General features: G+C 39.5%; 1 protein-coding gene across 1 annotated transcript in view; it reads right to left on the reverse strand.

The window, feature by feature from the left end:
* TANGO6 (transport and golgi organization 6 homolog) overlaps positions 1-17,929 on the reverse strand; it is a 176,824-nt gene that overhangs the window by 130,113 nt on the left and 28,782 nt on the right. Inside the window, exons 7-9 of the mRNA XM_079906387.1 lie at positions 17,839-17,921; positions 1,972-2,084; positions 138-314 (exon numbers count right to left, since the gene is read on the reverse strand). Of these exons, the coding sequence (XP_079762513.1) occupies positions 138-314; positions 1,972-2,084; positions 17,839-17,921 (373 nt within the window). The remainder of the gene's footprint in view (positions 1-137; positions 315-1,971; positions 2,085-17,838; positions 17,922-17,929) is intronic.

Here is a 17,929-nt window from a genome sequence, read left to right on the forward strand (position 1 = left end):
ATCAATAAATAGCAGCACCTCAGCTGCTTGAGTTTTTGGTTTCCTTTCTATCAGCGCCCCTTAGTGGACGAGTCACAGAATGGCCTTTCGAGTACAATTAAATCTGAAGAGAGACAGCAAAGGATGGGTGGACTCACCAAACGGCCTCTTTGATGGTAATCATGATGCCACCTTGAGTGGCAGCTCTAAAGTGGCACAGAGAATGGAGAGAGGGCACAGTTTTGTCCAACCCTGCAAATCCTTTCAGGCTAGTAATTGCCTTTTTCCTCTCCAGTTTCCCCAGCATCCATAATAAGATCTCTTGGCAAAGTGACCTGGCAGAAAAAAGCAGTTATAAATGAGCTTGTCATCTTACTCTACACATTTAACGAGTTAACATAAAAAAAAGAAAGAATAAAAGTCAGGTTCCATGCATTCTAAAGGTTGGCACAATCATCTAGTACTACTGAAGTGCAGGAGTGGAAACTATGCTTCTTGTGAATTTCAGAATGCAAATATCCTGAAATTCAGTGAGTGACTGACTAATCTCTGGTTGTAGAAGCAGCCCTGATACGACACATGAGCCCCACATGATTTTTTTTTATTCCAAATGAACTCATTGCCTTTGAATCAGGCACTGTGAAAGAAAAGTTTACAGTGATCAAACCATCTAAGACGGGGACCAGTAACTGGAGACCAAGAAACAGCACACCAACAAATTCTTGCTGATTCCTTATCCCCTCTTATCCATGCCAATCAACTAGGACAGGAATGGAATAAACGTTTGCTTCTTCCTTCTCAGTCTTTGATGAGGACATGATAGTGCTGTGAGGACTTGGGCTTCAAAACTAAAACAAGAGTTATTATAGGAATGGTGTTTTGAAGCCAAATGCACATATTTATAGCCTCCATCTTCCACTGCACTTTCTCTTGTCACTTCCCTCGTGTCTGTGGGCTTCAGTGATCAACTGACCAAAAGCTAGAGAGTTAAAGGCAATATGTAAGCTTCAAATAATATGCAAGACTGAGTACTTCGCTTTATCACTTAATGATGATAGTGACTATTTATTGAGCTTATTATTTGCCAGGGACAGTGCTAAACACTTCAATGCATAGTTAGTCTTCATAATAACACTATGAAGAAGATACTATTACTGAATATGAGATTACATGTGGCGGATTTCCAAACACCAAAAATCAGAATTCTGTAGGATCTTTTTTTTAAAAATTTTTCTTGGAGTATATCTGATTTACGATGTTGTGTTAGTTTCAGGTGTACAGCCAACTGAATCAGTTATACAAATACATACATCCACTCTTTTTTAGATTTTTTTCCCATATAGGCCATTAGAGAGTATTGAGTAGAGTTCCTTGTGCTATACAATAGGTCCTTATTATCTATTTTATATATAGTAGTGTGTATTTGTCAATCTCAAACTTCCAGTTAAAGTCTTAGAAGGAGGAAGAAACAATGTAAATCACTGTGAAAACAGAGCTGATACAAAATGAGTCCTACTTAAATTCCAATACAAAAGATTATTTTCTGGATGACTAAGGAATCCCTTCATTCTCAACAACACTGTACAGCACTAACACCAAATCCAAGCCTAAATTACAGAGTGCCACATTCAGATCCAGATTTCCCCAGCTTGATTTCTAACTACTCACAAGGTATTTATGATCCAACCTCTATTTCCTCCTCCCTAGACATGTAATTCCAGTATTTCTCACTGATCAAACAGTGGCATGTTCATACGTGTAAACAGATTTCATTTCTGATGTCTAAGAGGCTGAGGAAAGTCATTCTAAACACTAGATCCAATCCCGTGCAATCTGCAAAGCTCTCTTTCTTTTCTAGAGGACTGTCAAATGTTCTCCTGACTTTGAAAGAAAAAAAAAATTATAAAGTGGCATAAGTCATATTCAAAATAAGAACAACATACAAGAAAGACTTCAGTATTTACAAACAATAAGGTTCTCTAGATTGCTTACCTTATGTGAGACACACTGTGCTTGGTAAAACAGTAGAGAGAAAAGAGCACTCCCAGGACAGGAAGCAGGGAATCCACCAAAACTGTTAAAGGTTCATTCCCGACCACGTACACCTAGGGAAAAGGAAATGGTGGTACACTGAGTGCGAGGCCGGAGCAATGGGAATCAAACACCATACACGAATTAGCAGGGCTTGGAGGCTTATCTTAAGCAACACTCTAGCCCTGAGGTGAACAATCGTAGCTCTAAGCCTAAGGAAACCATCTGGGATTAGCAGACAGGCTGCATCAAAGGAAGACTAAAAAGGGAGCATTGCTCTTTCATGCGTGCAGCCTTAAGAGCTGCTGGGTGAACCAGGTAGGTGAACCCATTTTCTGACCCCTTCCTTTCCTACTTCTGACTACCTCAAGAGTCTCTTCACCTATTATTCATCAATACAGTAATTATCTTACTGCTAAAGGCCCTGCTATTAGAAACTAACAAGCAATGACAACCAAATAGAAAAGCTTAAGACTAGATTTGAAAGAAAACAAAGCAAAACACAGCTTGCTCTAGATTTGTCATTCTTAAGATGTAACTGTCACATGGGCATGTCCTATTCTCTCCAGTTCAATAAATGTGCACCTAGATCTGCACTGGCTTCACAGGGTTAAGTGTGTGAGGATTCTGATGTTTATTAACAATAACTATGTTAACTGTTTTATTTGTACCTTTTAAAAAGGATTCAACAAACTCTTCTGAATCTACTGGAATCAAAGTACTGTTCTAAGCACTGTAGTGAATATAAAAGTGAACAAGAATTGTTCTCTCTCATTGCTTGTGATCTAACAGGAAAAATAAAACAAACCAATAATAATAAGATTAATGTTAATATTATTATTATTCAAGGTGGATAATTTAAAGTATCTTATGAAGTGCCAAAATGCTATTCAAAACTCCAATCAAACACAATAGGATTTTACTTCACTTTATTTTTTAAAATTCTACAAGCTTACTGTTATTTATTTATTTATTTATGGCTGCGTTGGGTCTTCGTTGCTGCACGTGGGCTTTCTCTAGTTGCAGCGAGCGGGGGCTACTCTTCATTGTGGTACGTGGTCTTCTCATTGCGGTGGCTTCTCTTGTTGCAGAGCATGAGCATGCAGGCTTCAGTAGTTGCAGCATGCGGGCTCAGTAGTTGTGCCTCGTGGGCTCTAGAACACAGGCTAAGTAGTTGTGGCACATGGGCTTAGTTGCTCCACGGCATGTGTGATCTTCCTGGACCAGGGATTGAACCCGTGTCCCCTGCATTGGCAGGTGGATTCTTAACCACTGGACCACCAGGGAAGTCCCCACAATAGGATTTTAAAATGCAATTCTGTTCTAATAAATTAACTAAAACTTGATGGTATAGACAATAATAATAATAAAAGAAGAAAGAGGATCTGACAATGATTACACACTTAATATGTGTTCCAGAAACTATGCTGGGATTTTTATCTCCCGGGTACTATGTTAGATTTTTTAAAGAGTTTGCACATTGAAATTATAACTATCTCACGAAGACTGTATTAGCAGACCTATTTTAAAGGACAAGGAAAGGGAAACATCAAGAGGCTCTAATTTACAGAAAGACGATTGAGGTAGAAATCAATGATGTTTATGGGAAACTAAAGGTCATGGAGGCACAAGCTGGAAAAATCTCTGTGCTTTTCTAGAGAACCCTGTCCCTTTAAATCGAAACTAATTTTTCACACTCCTTAAGCCTCCCAACTCCTCTGTGGAGCCTGATAACGAAGGAGCCAGCTTCCTGTGCATGATCTAACCTCCATAAGCCCAGCTAAATGAGGTGCAGCACTGTATGGCAGTGTTCAGAAATCATATGTGGGGCTAATTATGATATCACCAATTACAGGAGGTAAAAAAGAGATTCCCCCAGATAACGTAAGGGCCTACTGTTTGCCTCTGGATTGTGTGTTCCAGAGGTAATCCCTAAGGAGCCATCCTTCCTTACCAGCATCTTTAGTACAAAAAAACAAACAAACAAACAAACAAACCAATGAAGCTAAATCTTTATGATTTACTGGGCTAAAGCACTTCAAACTTTAACATGAATTCAAATCAAGCACCTTTCTCAGAGGTATATGCTGTTGTTGATAAACTCCAATTTTTAAATTCTCTTCTTGTACTTTTCTGTATTTTCTTACAAGGAATACAAAAAAACTGCACAGCTATTTATACATATACATATGTGATTCATTTTTATGTAAAGGTTCAGCGTATGTTTACTGAGTGCCAACTGTGTGCCAGACACCTCTGTGGTTCTGCGGATACAGTGGGAAACGAATTATCTGCTTCAAAGGAGCATACATTCTAGTGAGGGGACAGAAAATAAACAAATATATAATATCAGACAGTGACAAGTGCTAGAAGAAAAACAAGTTTAAAGGGATAGAGAGTGATGAGGGGAAGAGCGTGTGGAAAGAGGGAGAAATTAAGAATAACTCTTATCAATTCACCAATAATCCATTAAGTTCACAGATTAAGAATAGAGAAATTTTTTTTTTCAAAGTGGAAAGATTTAAAGTCTCCTTTGGCTCAAACTGATCAATGAGTTTTCTCTATGAGAGCTCAAAGAACTTGAATGGCCTCTGCTTGACACATACAGGATTGTCACCTCCCTTCCAACATTAATAGTTAAAATTCCTCCTTGGAGTGAGCCCTAATCTACTTCTCTTTAAACATCCTTAACGGAAGCGTATCTATTTCCAAAAATTTTGGACTGGCCATCTATAAACAATCATCAAAATCCAGTTCTATTATCCACCTTATGGATTGCTCTGCATCCTAACGACAAGTTTGCACTTTATAGATGAAAGACAGGCAGTAGTACTTATTAAACGGACCCAGCTCAAGTTCTACCTCTTCCATAGGCCTGCTGTATCATTTCACTGTCGAACTGTTCATTCATTCTCTAATTCAAATATTCATTAAGCATCTAACCACCATTAATGACTTTTCTCCTATAAATTCCAAAAGCATTTTAGAGCTTGTAACACATAATCAGTTCTTGAATATATAAGTCTCTGACCTCTTTAACTAGCCTGGCAGGGAAAAGTCAAGTTCCCTACTTCAGCACCTGTAAGAGTAGATGATTAAGTTGTGTTACCTGAGTTTTTGGTGAATAAGCCGTTTAAACGCAGTTGTACACAATTTAAAGGAACACCACTGGGGGACCTCCCTGTGGCACAGTGGTTAAGAATCCACCTGCCAATGCAGGGGACACGGGTTCAAGCCCTGGTCTGGGAAATTCACACATGCCGCAGAGCAACTAAGCCCGTGCACCACAACTACTGAGCCTGCGCTCTGGAGCCCGCGAGCCACAACTGCTGAGGCCGCATGCCACAACTACTGAAGCCTGCACGCCTGGAGCCCACACTCCACAGCAAGAGAAGCCACCACAATGAGAAGACCACGCACCGCCATGAAGAGTAGCCCCCGCTCACCACAACTAGAGAAAGCCCACGCGCAGCAACAAAGACCCAACGCAGCCAAAAATAAATTAAAAAGTAATAATAAAGGAATCCCACTGTTACTGCTTTTATAAAGCAAACAATAACTACCACTTATTGCATGTCCACTTAAGAATGAACCAGGTATTCAGCTAAACATTTAATATACAATCAATTCTCGCAAGAGTCTTGCAAGTTAAGCATTTTATTCTTATTCTAAAACTTTGGAAAACTGAGGATCAGAAAAGCTATGTTAGTTGAGCAAAGGTAAACTGTCAGTAAATGACAGGGCCAGGATGAACCCAGATCTGTCTGACATAAAATCCATGCACAATCCATAGAGAAAGCAAGCGGAGTAGCAGTTGTCAGGGCTGAAGGGAGGAAGAAATGAGGACTGAATGCCTAATGGGTATGGGGTTTCCATTTGGAGTGATGAAAAAAGTTCTGGAACAACAGTGATGATGGCTGTACAACACTGTAAATGCCACTGAATTATACACTTTAACATGGTTAAAATGTTAATTTTATGTTATGTCTATTTTACCACAATGTAAAAAAGAGCAAAGCATGTACCCCATGGCCTCCCAATACTAACCTCCTGCTGTACATAATAATATTTTTATTTCTTCAATCCCTAACTTTATCCCTGCTGTAGCCCCTCAGATTCAGTGGATCCCAGCTTGTCAGACTATTAATGACCCTATTCCTGTGACCTCTGCCAAGTAGGGCTGAAGTTCCCAGTGGCACCATGGACAGCACTCCTGTGCAGCCTCCTCTTCCTCCTACTGAGAGTCTTATATAGCTCCTTTCTACCAAGTCTTCCGGTAGCTCTCCAGGGTCACAGTTTAGCCAGTTCTTTCCAACGACAGTCCCCTCCTTCTAATCTCTTGCCTCACATTAAACTCAGATGCAGGTTAACAGTTTGGTCTGCACCTGACATCTAACATTACCCGCTGCTTATACTCCCAAAGTGGAATCTGGTCACTTTTCCCTTAATGTGGATTGCCCCACATCATTGACTTGTATCTGGAGTTTAGTGACCCATAAAGGGACATGGGAGGCTGGACTGATTCAGTCAATGCTGCACTGTGATCTCTTGGTGCCAGCACTGACAATGACCAAATACCCCAGAAAAAAAGAATCTTCCAATGAAGTCATACCACATACGGAAAAAACTGTTGGGGCTAGTTCCTCTCAGTTTCCTGCACACTAGGCTGGTGACAGTACCGACTGAAGAAGCAGTGAAGGCACAATAGGTAAGTTGTTCCTGCCCCACTGAGGGGAGGGCCTGCCTGCCCCGCCTCTGGGCCCTAACACCCAAGTGTTGTGGAATTTCTTTGGACTCTGCTTATGTGCAGTCTCTTTCCACAACAGTGAGAGGCCCGCGTAACGCAAAAAGAAAAAAAAAAATGAATGAACAAAGCAGACTGACTGCTGTTTACTTTCTCAAAAGTTCTACTTTTGTGGGGAAGTTACAATGCCCTATTTTCATTTTTTCTTTAAAAAAAAAAGCTGCAGCTAGAAGTTATCAATCAATGCAAATTAACTGAACAGAATCACAGAACTTCAGCCATGGAAGGGAGAGCAGACTGAACAATAGAAGATTTGATTTTATTATATTGGCTTGTTCAGCATCTGTCTTCAGTGTCTGGAGGACTGAGTTTCTCTGGAAAGATTGACTGGAAATTTGAATTTAAGAAGAAAGGAAAAACCCAGAGGAATCAAAATGGTCAAAAGTATTAAGAATAGGACTTCCTGGTGGCGCAGTGGGTAAGACTCTGTGCCCCCAATGCAGGGGGCCCAGGTTCAAGCCCTGGTCAGGGAACTAGATCCCGCATGAATGCTGCAACTAAGGGTTCACATGCTGCAACTAAAGATCCCGCATGCCACAACAAAGATCCCGTGCCCCAACTAAGACCTGGTACAGCCAAAATAAATAAACAAATATACATATATATATATATATATTTTTATAAAGTATTAAGAATAAATACGTGTTTCTGGTTCAAAGCAAACAAAACCAAAAGCAGCTCTCATGTGCTCATTTCATAGACTCCCATTATATTGTCAAACACATCCCTTAGAGACCGCTGCAAAGTCACCGAAAGAGCACTGGGAAGTCAGGAATCAGGAAACGTGGGTGTAAACTTTGTTTCTGCCACCTATGTGGTTGCCCAAATCCACACATTAAATGAGTGAACAGGGATAAGACATTTAAACCGCTCTAGGTCCCAGTTTCGTCATGGATAATATAATGTAGGCGTTAAGCTTTTAGCATAAGGACCAATTAAGATAATTCACGTTAAGGGCTTCCCTGGTGGCGCAGTAGTTGAGAGTCCGCCTGCCAATGCAGGGGACACAGGTTCGTGCCCTGGTGCGGAAAGATCCCACACGCCGCGGAGCGGCTAGGCCCGTGAGCCATGGCCGCTAAGCCTGCGCATCCGGAGCCTGTGCTCCGCAACGGGAGAGGCCACAGCAGTGAGAGGCCCGCGTACCACACACACACACAAAAAAAAGATAATTCACGTTAAAATATTTTGTAAAATATATAGCCATATGCAAATGTTAAGTTTATTCCTAAATATTCTTGTTGATGCTACTGTGAATGGAACAGTTTTCTTAATTTATGGCCTTATCTTCTGCAGGGATGTACATGTATGGAAATACAAACATGATGAGCCTATTCAGAATCAAGCTGACTAAATCCTAACATTGAAATTCAATACAGGCTGGAACTTGATTCTACCCCAGTTAAAGATTAAACTAGTCAAATGCTGCCTTCTAAAATATCCCAGTGATCCTTTTGACAGTAGTGTTCTAGAACTTCTAATGTACTTACTGAGTTTAATTAAGACTTAGGAGAAGCGAACCAGGCAAGTTTTACTTAATACAGTATTTTGTACTGTGCATGCTTTCAGAGCATAATGCATAAAACGGTCTTAAAAAAAAAGTTTCCCTGAACCAAAAAGGAACTGACAGTTGTTTGAGCACCTTTTAAAGAACGCAATGACCCGGGCTTCCCTGGTGGTGCAGTGGTTAAGAATCTGCCTGCCAATGCAGGGGACACAGGTTGGAGCCTTGGCCCGGGAAGATCCCACATGCCGTGAAGCAACTAAGCCTGTGTGCCACAACTACTGAGCCTGAGCTCTAGAGCCCGCAAGCCACAACTACTGAGCCCACGTGCCACAACTACTGAAGCCAGCACGCCTAGAGCCTGTGCTCTGCAACAAGAGAAGCCACAACGAGGAGCCCGCGCACCGCAACGAAGACTAGCCCCCGCTCACCGCAACTAGAGAAAGCCCATGTGCAGCAACGAAGACCCAACAAAGCCAAAAATAAATAAATAAATTTATTAAGAAAATAAAGAAAGAAAGAATGCAATGAGTCTAACAAAAGTTACCTTATTCAACCACCCGACAACTCAAGTGACACATTTAAGTCACCTAAAGTCCCATGGATAGTCAACCCTGGAGCCAAATTCCAATCTAGGTCCATCTGACTCAAAAGGCCAAGTGCTTTTCACTACACTGTACCACAGAATCTGAACTGCAGCATTTAGAAAATCTAATGCTTAAATCTCACACATCCTTGAAGGATACTTTTTTTATTCCTTTGCATGTTATTCAAAGTCACAGTTCAACAGGAGATGGAAACATCCAGAAAGAATGATTGCCTTTAGGGAGGGTCCACAGGTGAGAGGGAGACTAACTTTTCACTGTAGAGCCTTTGGCACTTATTAAATTTGTACCATGTGCAAATATTATCTTTTCCAAACAGAGTGAGAGAAAGAGAGAGAGAAGGGAATGTTGGACCCGGGACCAGCACTGTCACTCACTAGTGTGATTTGGGACAAGTCACTTCACAATCTTTTGGATTTTGTTTCCTTTACTGTAAAATGAGGGATTAATTTGTCAAAACCCAAAGAATGTACCACATCAAAGGTGAACCTTAATGTAAACTATGGACTTACAGCGATATTGACATGTCAACATAGGTTCACAAACCATGACAAATACACCGTCCAGTGTGGGATGCTGATAGTGGGAGAGGCTGTGCACATGTGGGGGCAGAGAATACACAGGAACTCTCTGTACTTCCCACTCAATTTTTCTGTGAACCTAAAACTGCTCTAAAAAATAAAGTCTATTTAAAAAAATGAAGGATTATACTAAATTATTTCTAAAGTTCCTTCCAGCTCTAAGATTGTATTATTCTAATTTACTCTACACAAATAATTAAAAATTCGGAAGGAGGAGTCAACTGGTCAATCTGACAGAGAAACTTTATTTAGAAATTCATTAAGATTAGATGGGGGAAAAAAAAAAAAAAGATTAGATGGGGGGAAAAGACGTGAATAATCAAGGTCAAGATTTCCTAAACCTGGAAACAGAGAGCGAAAATGGAAATGAGAATGTAGAAAATAAACTCATTAGGTACCTTCTAGCCTTTCCTATCCTAAAATTTCTTCTGCCTTTAGGGAGTCTTGGGCAAGTACTGTGAGGAATACTAAAAGGCAACATCTCTCCACCCCCACTGTCGAATTCTGGCCATTCCTCTTAAGAGCAAGAAAATATCCAAATCAGAAAGAACTGGAATTCTTTTACCCTGCCCTACCCAGAACCAGTCTCTATGCAATATGGGCCTCTCTTCACCTCTGTAGGCAAAGAAAAAAACATGACTCCCTCTCATACCAGGGAGGACAAAAGAATATAAACATTCTAGAGATTAGGTCCCAGACACTCAGAGGCAGAGGAGACAGAATGGGAAGCCACTGGACTAAAAGCTATGTGAGCAGCATATGCCCTTTTTGGCTTACATAATTTTACCAGAAATAAGGTACACACATAGAAATGACAAGAATTATTTATGCAGATGAAGTACAAGTGGCTATGCCAAGTTTTCATTTCAATTCGACTAGCATTTGTATATATACCTGTACTGCTGAGAACTTTCCACCTGGCCCACCAGAGCCACACTGCTCTATTCCCTGCTGTATGTGAAGGATGCAAGTGTAAAAAGCCCTTCCCTTGTCATTGTTCCTGCCATAAAATTTTCATTCAGAGAGCTGAGAGTTTATTCCTTTAAATACCAAAATGTACTTATATTTTAACAATTTTGGAAGGAAATATTTCTAAAATGAATTATATGCAATCCCTTCCTTCTTAAACAAAGTATACTGAACACAGTGGTCCCAACATACTTTGCTTTTCAACTGATTATGCCCTTTGGGGGTATTTTTTCTGTCTCTTTGCTTGGTCCTCTCTCCTCTTGTCATTGTGCCTTAGTTAGTCTAACTAACTTCTAATTTGTTACTTCTAATTCTGCTATGGTCTTAAAAATCAGATAACCAGTCTGACCAGGACTGTGTATAAAGCAAAGAAGAAACTGGCTCTGAGGACTAAGGGGCTCTGCAGTTAGACTGAGAAGGCAGCCAGATGGACAGCTGTCATAACACAGGTGACATGGGGTGTTAAATTGGAAATGTCAAGTGAAGCACCAAGATAAAATAGACTTAAAACTCCAAAGTAAGACACCAGACTATGATGAGATCAAGACTATAAAAACTCCTCATTCAGAAAGAGGGTAGAGAAGATCAAAGGTGTGGAGGCTGAGAAGAGACTGATGAGGAGGATTTCTTTAGAGAAAGCTGTTGGTCAGAGTGAGTCCAATCCCCCCACAACCCACCAATGATAAAAAGACAACCCAATTTAAAAATAGGCAAAAGGGGCTTCCTTGGTGGTGCAGTGGTTAAGAATCCGCCTGCCAATGCAGGGGACACGGGTTTGAGCCCTGGCCTGGGAGGATCCCACATGCTGCAGAGCAACTAAGCCCGTGCACCACAACTACTGAGCCTGTGCTCTAGAGCCTGTGAGCCACAACTACTGAGCCCGTGTGCCACAATGACTGAAGCCTGGCGCCTAGAGCCCGTGCTCTCCAACAAGAGGAGCCACCACAATGAGAAGCCCACGCACCGCAACAAAGAGTAGCCCCCGCTCACCACACTAGAGAAAGCCCGTGCACAACAACGAAGGCCCAATGCAGCCAAAAATAAATAAATAAAATTAATTTTTAAAAAATAAAAATGGGCAAAGGTTCTTTAACAGAAATTTCTCCAAGGAAGACATCCAAATGGCCAATAAGCACATGACAGGCTGTTCAACATCATTAGTCATTAGGGAAATGTAAATCAAAGCCACAAGGAGATGTTACTTTACTCCCACTAGGAAGGCTATTTTTTAAAAAAGGATGATAACAAACGTTGACCATAATCTGGATAAACTGGAATTCTCATATATTGCTGGTGGGAATGTAGAATGGTGTGGCCACTTTAGAAAATGATCTGGCAGTACCTCAAAAGGTTAAACATAGAGTTACCATATGATCCAGCAATTCCACTCCTATGTATACACCCAAGAGAAATGACAACATACATACACACAAAAACCTGTACATGAATGTCCACAGCAACACTGTTCATAACACTCCAAAATGTGGAAACAACACAAATTTCCATCAGCTGATAAACAGGTAACAAAATGTGATATAACCATACAACAGAACACCATTTGGCATTAAAAGGTATGAAGTACTGCTTCATGATAAAATACGGATGACTCTTAAAAACACTGAAGAGCCAACTACAAAAGACCACATATTATATGATTTCATTTATATAAAATGTCCAGAATAGGCAAATCTACAGAGACAGAAAGTATATTAGTGGTTGCCTAGGGCTGGGGGCAAAGTGGAGAGAATGGGAGGTTACAGCTAATAAGTATGGAGTCCTTTCAGGAGGGATAAAAATATTCTAAAATTAGATTGTGGTGATGGTTGCACAACACTGTGAAATACCAAAAACACTGAAATGAGCACTTAAATCGGTGAATTGTGAGGTATGTGAGTTCCATCTCAATAAATCTGTTAAAAAGAAAAGGAGAGAGAGAGAGAGAGAGCGAGAGAGAGAGAGAGAACACCAGAGCTGGAAATGTTCCCAAATGCCTCTCTAAAATTAAAACACCCTCTTGTACCCTCTTGTTACCGAGTGAGTTGCTGGATCAATTCAACCATCCCAGATGTTTTCCTTATTTCCTGCCTTTGAGCTGTACTCTATAATTTAGTATTAGCAGAAAGTTAATAAAGACAACATACTCTTTGTTGCTAAATTCTACACAATGTTTACCATTTTCCTCCAACGTACACATTTCCTCTGTTTTCCCTCTGCAGCTGAGCTGCCAAAACCTTGTAGAGAGAATAAACTTCTACACCCCTTCCTGCTTTCAAGACAGTCCCAGCCCTTGTGCAAAACCAAGTGTCTACAGCAAACTAATGTTTTGCTTGTCTCTCCAGGAGGTTTTTAATTCATTAAACTGTTCACCGAACAATGAGGGTTTTTCCCGCCTTATGGGGAGCAACAATAGGAGAAATGGCAAGGACTATTTCTCAATCTCTCTGATTTTTAGAGGCTAATTCACTAGCCAGAAAGAAGTTGTTTTGCTTTCCTTTCCTCCTAAAAGCAATTTATTGACATCTACCTAACACTATGAGGGGTTTGTACCAAAGTTTAGACAAAATTAGTCCTACTCCTACCAGCACTTTCAAGTCTTTCTAACATTCCACACCTGGCTATTTTACAATTTTTCATCATGATATTTCTTAGATGGAACATGACTGAAGATAACCTTTCTAAAAGTTATTTGGGCTTTATTCTCTAATTCAGAAAGTTTGCTTTCTAGATTGCTCTGTATAATTCCTTGTCTTCATATTATCTGAAAAGTCCCTGCCTACCAACAGGTAGAACAAGATATAAGAACTTTCTTTTCGTAAGTCTCTAAAATGAGGCATTAAAAAATAAAAACAGCATTATAGCCACTAAGTCATCAGGTCCTGTTTTATCTATGAACAATTTAATTCTACACTTGTGTGCCAGGTCAACATTGTAAAGGGTGTACTCTGGTTTTTTTAACAGCAAAATTAAATAAAAGGGTAGTAAATACCCAACTTTTAGTAAAAAGTGAGTGTTACTGAGAATGAGTTTTGAATTTTTAAGCAGCATATATTTATATCTACAAATTTATTAGTATCATACATAAAGCTTAAACCAAACCAAAACAAAAGCTCTTTCTTATCTGAAAGAACATGATTTAAGATTTACTTTACACCCTCATACACTGCTGGGGGCAATGTAAAATGGTGCAACCCCTTTGAAAATGATCTGACAGTACCTCAAATGGTTAAACATAGAGTTACCATATGATCCAGCAATTCCACTCCCAGGTATATACCCAGGAGAAATGAAAACATATGTACACAAATAACTTGTACACAAATGTCCATAGCAGCATTATTCATAATAGCCAAGATGTAGAACCCAAATGTCCATCAAATGGTGAATGGATAAACAAAATATGGTAAATACTTATAACAGAATACTATTCAGCAATAAAAAGGAGTGAAGTACTGCTTCATGCTACAATCGAGATGAACCTTTAAAGCATCACGTTAAGTGAAAGAAGCTAATCACAAAAGACTACATATTATATGACTCCATTTATATGCAATGTTCAGAATAGGCTAATCTATAGAGACAGAAAGTAGATTAGTGGCTGCCTAACACTGGGATGTGGGGAGTGGTGTGGGTTTCTTTTGGGGTAATGAAATGTCCTAAAGTTGACTGTGATGACAGCTGCACAAATCTGTGAATATACTAAAAGGCCACTGATTCGCACACTGTAAATGGGTAAACGTACGGCACATAAAATATATCTCATGAAGTTGTCTAAAAAAGATTTACTCTACATCCAAATGTCCATCAACTGATGACAAATAAACAAAATATGTATATATTCATAAAATGAAATATTACTTACAATAAAAAGGGACAAAATATTGATACATGCAACAACCTGGATGAACCTCAGAAACATGATGCTAAGAGGGAGAAGCCAGTCACAAAAGAACACTTATTGCATGAGTCCCTCATATAAAATATCCACAAAAGGCAAATCCATAGAGATACAGAGCAGGTTAGTGGTTGCCTGGGGATTAGGTGTGGGACCAAGGAGTGACTATAAATAGGCACAATGGATCTTTTTGGGGTGATGGAAATGTTCTAAAACTGTAAGGTGGTGATAGTTTCACAACTCTGTAAATTTCCTGAAAAAGCACTGAATTGTATACTTAAAACATTATTTTTTGATCTGTAAAGTCTATTTCAATAAGGCTGTTTTATTAAAAAAAGATTTATTTTAAAAATATTTTAAAGAGGCAAATAACTCAAGTATTAAAATGGGTAAAAAACAAATGAACAGGCAAGTTAAAGAAGAGAATATATGAATGAACCAAAAGACAAAAAAAGTTCAACGTCACTAGTAATAAGAGAACTAACTGCTAACCAAAACCACAATGCACCTAACAGACAAAACTCCCTGAAAAAAACTCAAATGTCTACCAAGAGAAGAATAAACAAGTAAATGATGATATAGTCATAAAACAGAATAATATCTGGCAGTAGAAATGAATGGATTAAAGTTAGATATATTACAATGCCATTTAAATAAAATTTAAAATCATGCACAACAATACTAAAAACAGATTAAGGAATAATAAATACAAATTTAGGATTGTGGTTCCCATTGGGTGAGGAGCAAGGGAAATGTGATCAGAGATGGGTTCACAGAGGATTTCAACTGAATTGGTAATGTGTAATTTTTTAAGCTGAGTGGTGGGTACATGAGTGTTTTATTCTTCATTTTTTATTTGGTTTGTTTGAACCATTTCATAACAAACTAAAATTTAAAAATTTACTCTAGGGCTTCCCTGGTGGCGCAGTGGTTGAGAGTCCGCCTGCCGATGCAGGGGACACGGGTTCGAGCCCCAGTCCAGGAAGATCCCACATGCTGCGGAGCGGCTGGGCCCGTGAGCCATGGCCGCTGAGCCTGCGTGTCCGGAGCCTGTGCTCCGCAACGGGAGAGGCCACAAAAGTGAGAGGCCCGTGTACCGCAAAAAAAAAAAAAAAAAATTTACTCTAAAATGTTTAATTTACTGCCATAGAAAAGAAATAAGAAATGTGGAATAGAAATTTTTTAAGTATTGAAATATAATTCACATACCATAAAATTCACTCTCTAAAATGTACAGTTCAGTGGTTCTTAGTATATTCACAAAATTGCACAACCATCACCACTATCTAATTCCAGAACATCTTCCTTACCTCAGAAAGAAACCTCATTCCCACTATCAGCCACTCCCAACTCCCCAGCCTCAGCCACTAGCAATCACTAATCTACTTTCTGTGTCCATGAATTTGCCTATTCTGAACATTTCATTTAAATGGAATCATACAATGGGTGGTCTTTTGTGTCTAGCTTCTTTAAACATTAAAAAATCATAATTTTAAACTGTTTATCCACTTGCCTCTGTGCATTAAACAGAAGCAGCATCACTGACTTTCCTCACTGTTAGTGGGCAGAATGACAGTGGTCCCCTCCTGTGGCCCTTGGCAGACCAGTTCCATGTGGCTCACCAGGGTCCCAAGGGATGGGGAGGGTCCCAAGGGATGGGGAGTTTCCCCAACTCAGAGGGGCTGACTGTGGGGTCTCTTCCAATCACCCCTTCAGTGTGTGGTGACGAGTCTCGGGTGCCTGTCTACGTGGACTTATAGATGGTAGTATCCGGTTATAATCAAAGGGCCCTCACAGAATGAACAAGGGGCTTAAGCTTCCTGCCAAGAACCAGCCGGCTGAAGAGGCCAAAGATGCAAACATAGGGGAGGGTGTGGCAACGAGGGGACGGCAACACTGACAGTGCTTGCTCCCCTACAAGTGCTTCAAGTTACTGGTAAAACCAATGACCAACTAGGATCGGCAAAAATTAGACACTGCCAAGAACACTAATGAAATATAAATTTAAGAACATTACAGAAACCATGAACTGTGGCCCCAGGGCCACTGTACACCTAGGTACACAGAGTGATTAGCAACAGATTCTTTTCATCTGTATTTAATATGTACTTAGCATTCCCTTTTGTACACTATACTGCAGTTTACGTTAAGATATACCTAAATAGGAAAAAAAAAAGTGTTCATCCATGTTGAAACGTGTATCCATACTTTATTCCTTTTTACAGATGAAAAATATTCCATTATATGAACATATCACATTTGTTAATTCATTCATCAGTTGACAGACATCTCAGCTGTTTCCACATTTTGGCTATTATGAATAAGGATGCTATGAACATTTGTGTACAGGTTTTGTATGAATATGTTTTCACTTCTCTATAACTAAGAGTGCAATTGTTGAGTCATATGATAACTCTATGTTTAACTTTTTAAGGAACTGCCAAACAATATATTCCCAAAGTGGCTGTACCTTTTTACATGAAATATAATTCTGAAAGCTGTTTACTCTTGTAAATGTTTTTAATAGCAAAATATTATTATAAATGTATTGAGGGACTTCCCTGGTGGCGCAGTGGTTAAGAATCCACCTGCCAATGCAGGGGACACGAGTTCGAGCCCTGGTCCGGGAAGATCCCACATGCCACAGAGCAACTAAGCCCATGTGCCACAACTACTGAGCCTGCGCTCTAGAGCCCGCGAGCCACAAACACTGAGCCCGCATGCCACGACTACTGAAACCCGTGCACCTAGAGCCCGTGCTCCTCAACAAGAGAAGCCACCGCAATGAGAAGCCCACACACTGCAACGAAGAGTAGCCCCCGCTCACCGCAACTAGAGAAAGCCTGCGCACAGCAACAAAGACCCAATGCAGCCAAAAATAAATCAATAAATTTTTTAAAAATGTATTGAAATAAACTTTAAAGAAGAATATTTACCCCAGTGCCATCTGGGCTTAACACAATGGATTTCATTTTTGTCTAAAAATATGTATTTCATATATAAGATTGCAATCATAGAGAACATATAATTTATATAAATATTTTTTCATTTTCAGTATATATTTCGGAAGTCATTTCTATGACTCATTTATTCCAACTTCTTTATGATGATGATTCTATCAAAAAATTATAAAGTAGATTCAATATTATCATACAGTAAATTTTAGGAAGCCTACAGTATTGCAAATTCCTTTGTCAATTCCTTCAAAGACACACTTTCATCAGTGGCATGTGTCACTTAGAGAATCTGAACTGTTTAAGATTCAGAGTAAATGATGAAATTGACAGAGTTTCAAAATGTATCAGTTTTTTCACTAACAATTTACAGTTTCCAGTTTTCAAGGTAAAAAGATTTTGATGGTTTGGAATTTAAGATTAGTCATTCCAATTCTTGAAGTACCAGTTTAAAAGGCAAAATTATTTTAAAAGACTAAGTACAAATATTAACTGAAAACACTAGTGACTCAAATTACCAACCTTATATACATCCTCAATACATCTACTAAGTTCTTCTTCTGTCACCAAAATGGTCCCTGGCACCATGTCACTCTCTGAAACCTCTAAGGAA

The sequence above is a fragment of the Stenella coeruleoalba genome, assembly GCF_951394435.1.
Source record: "Stenella coeruleoalba genome assembly, chromosome: 20".
Taxonomy (NCBI): domain Eukaryota; kingdom Metazoa; phylum Chordata; class Mammalia; order Artiodactyla; family Delphinidae; genus Stenella; species Stenella coeruleoalba.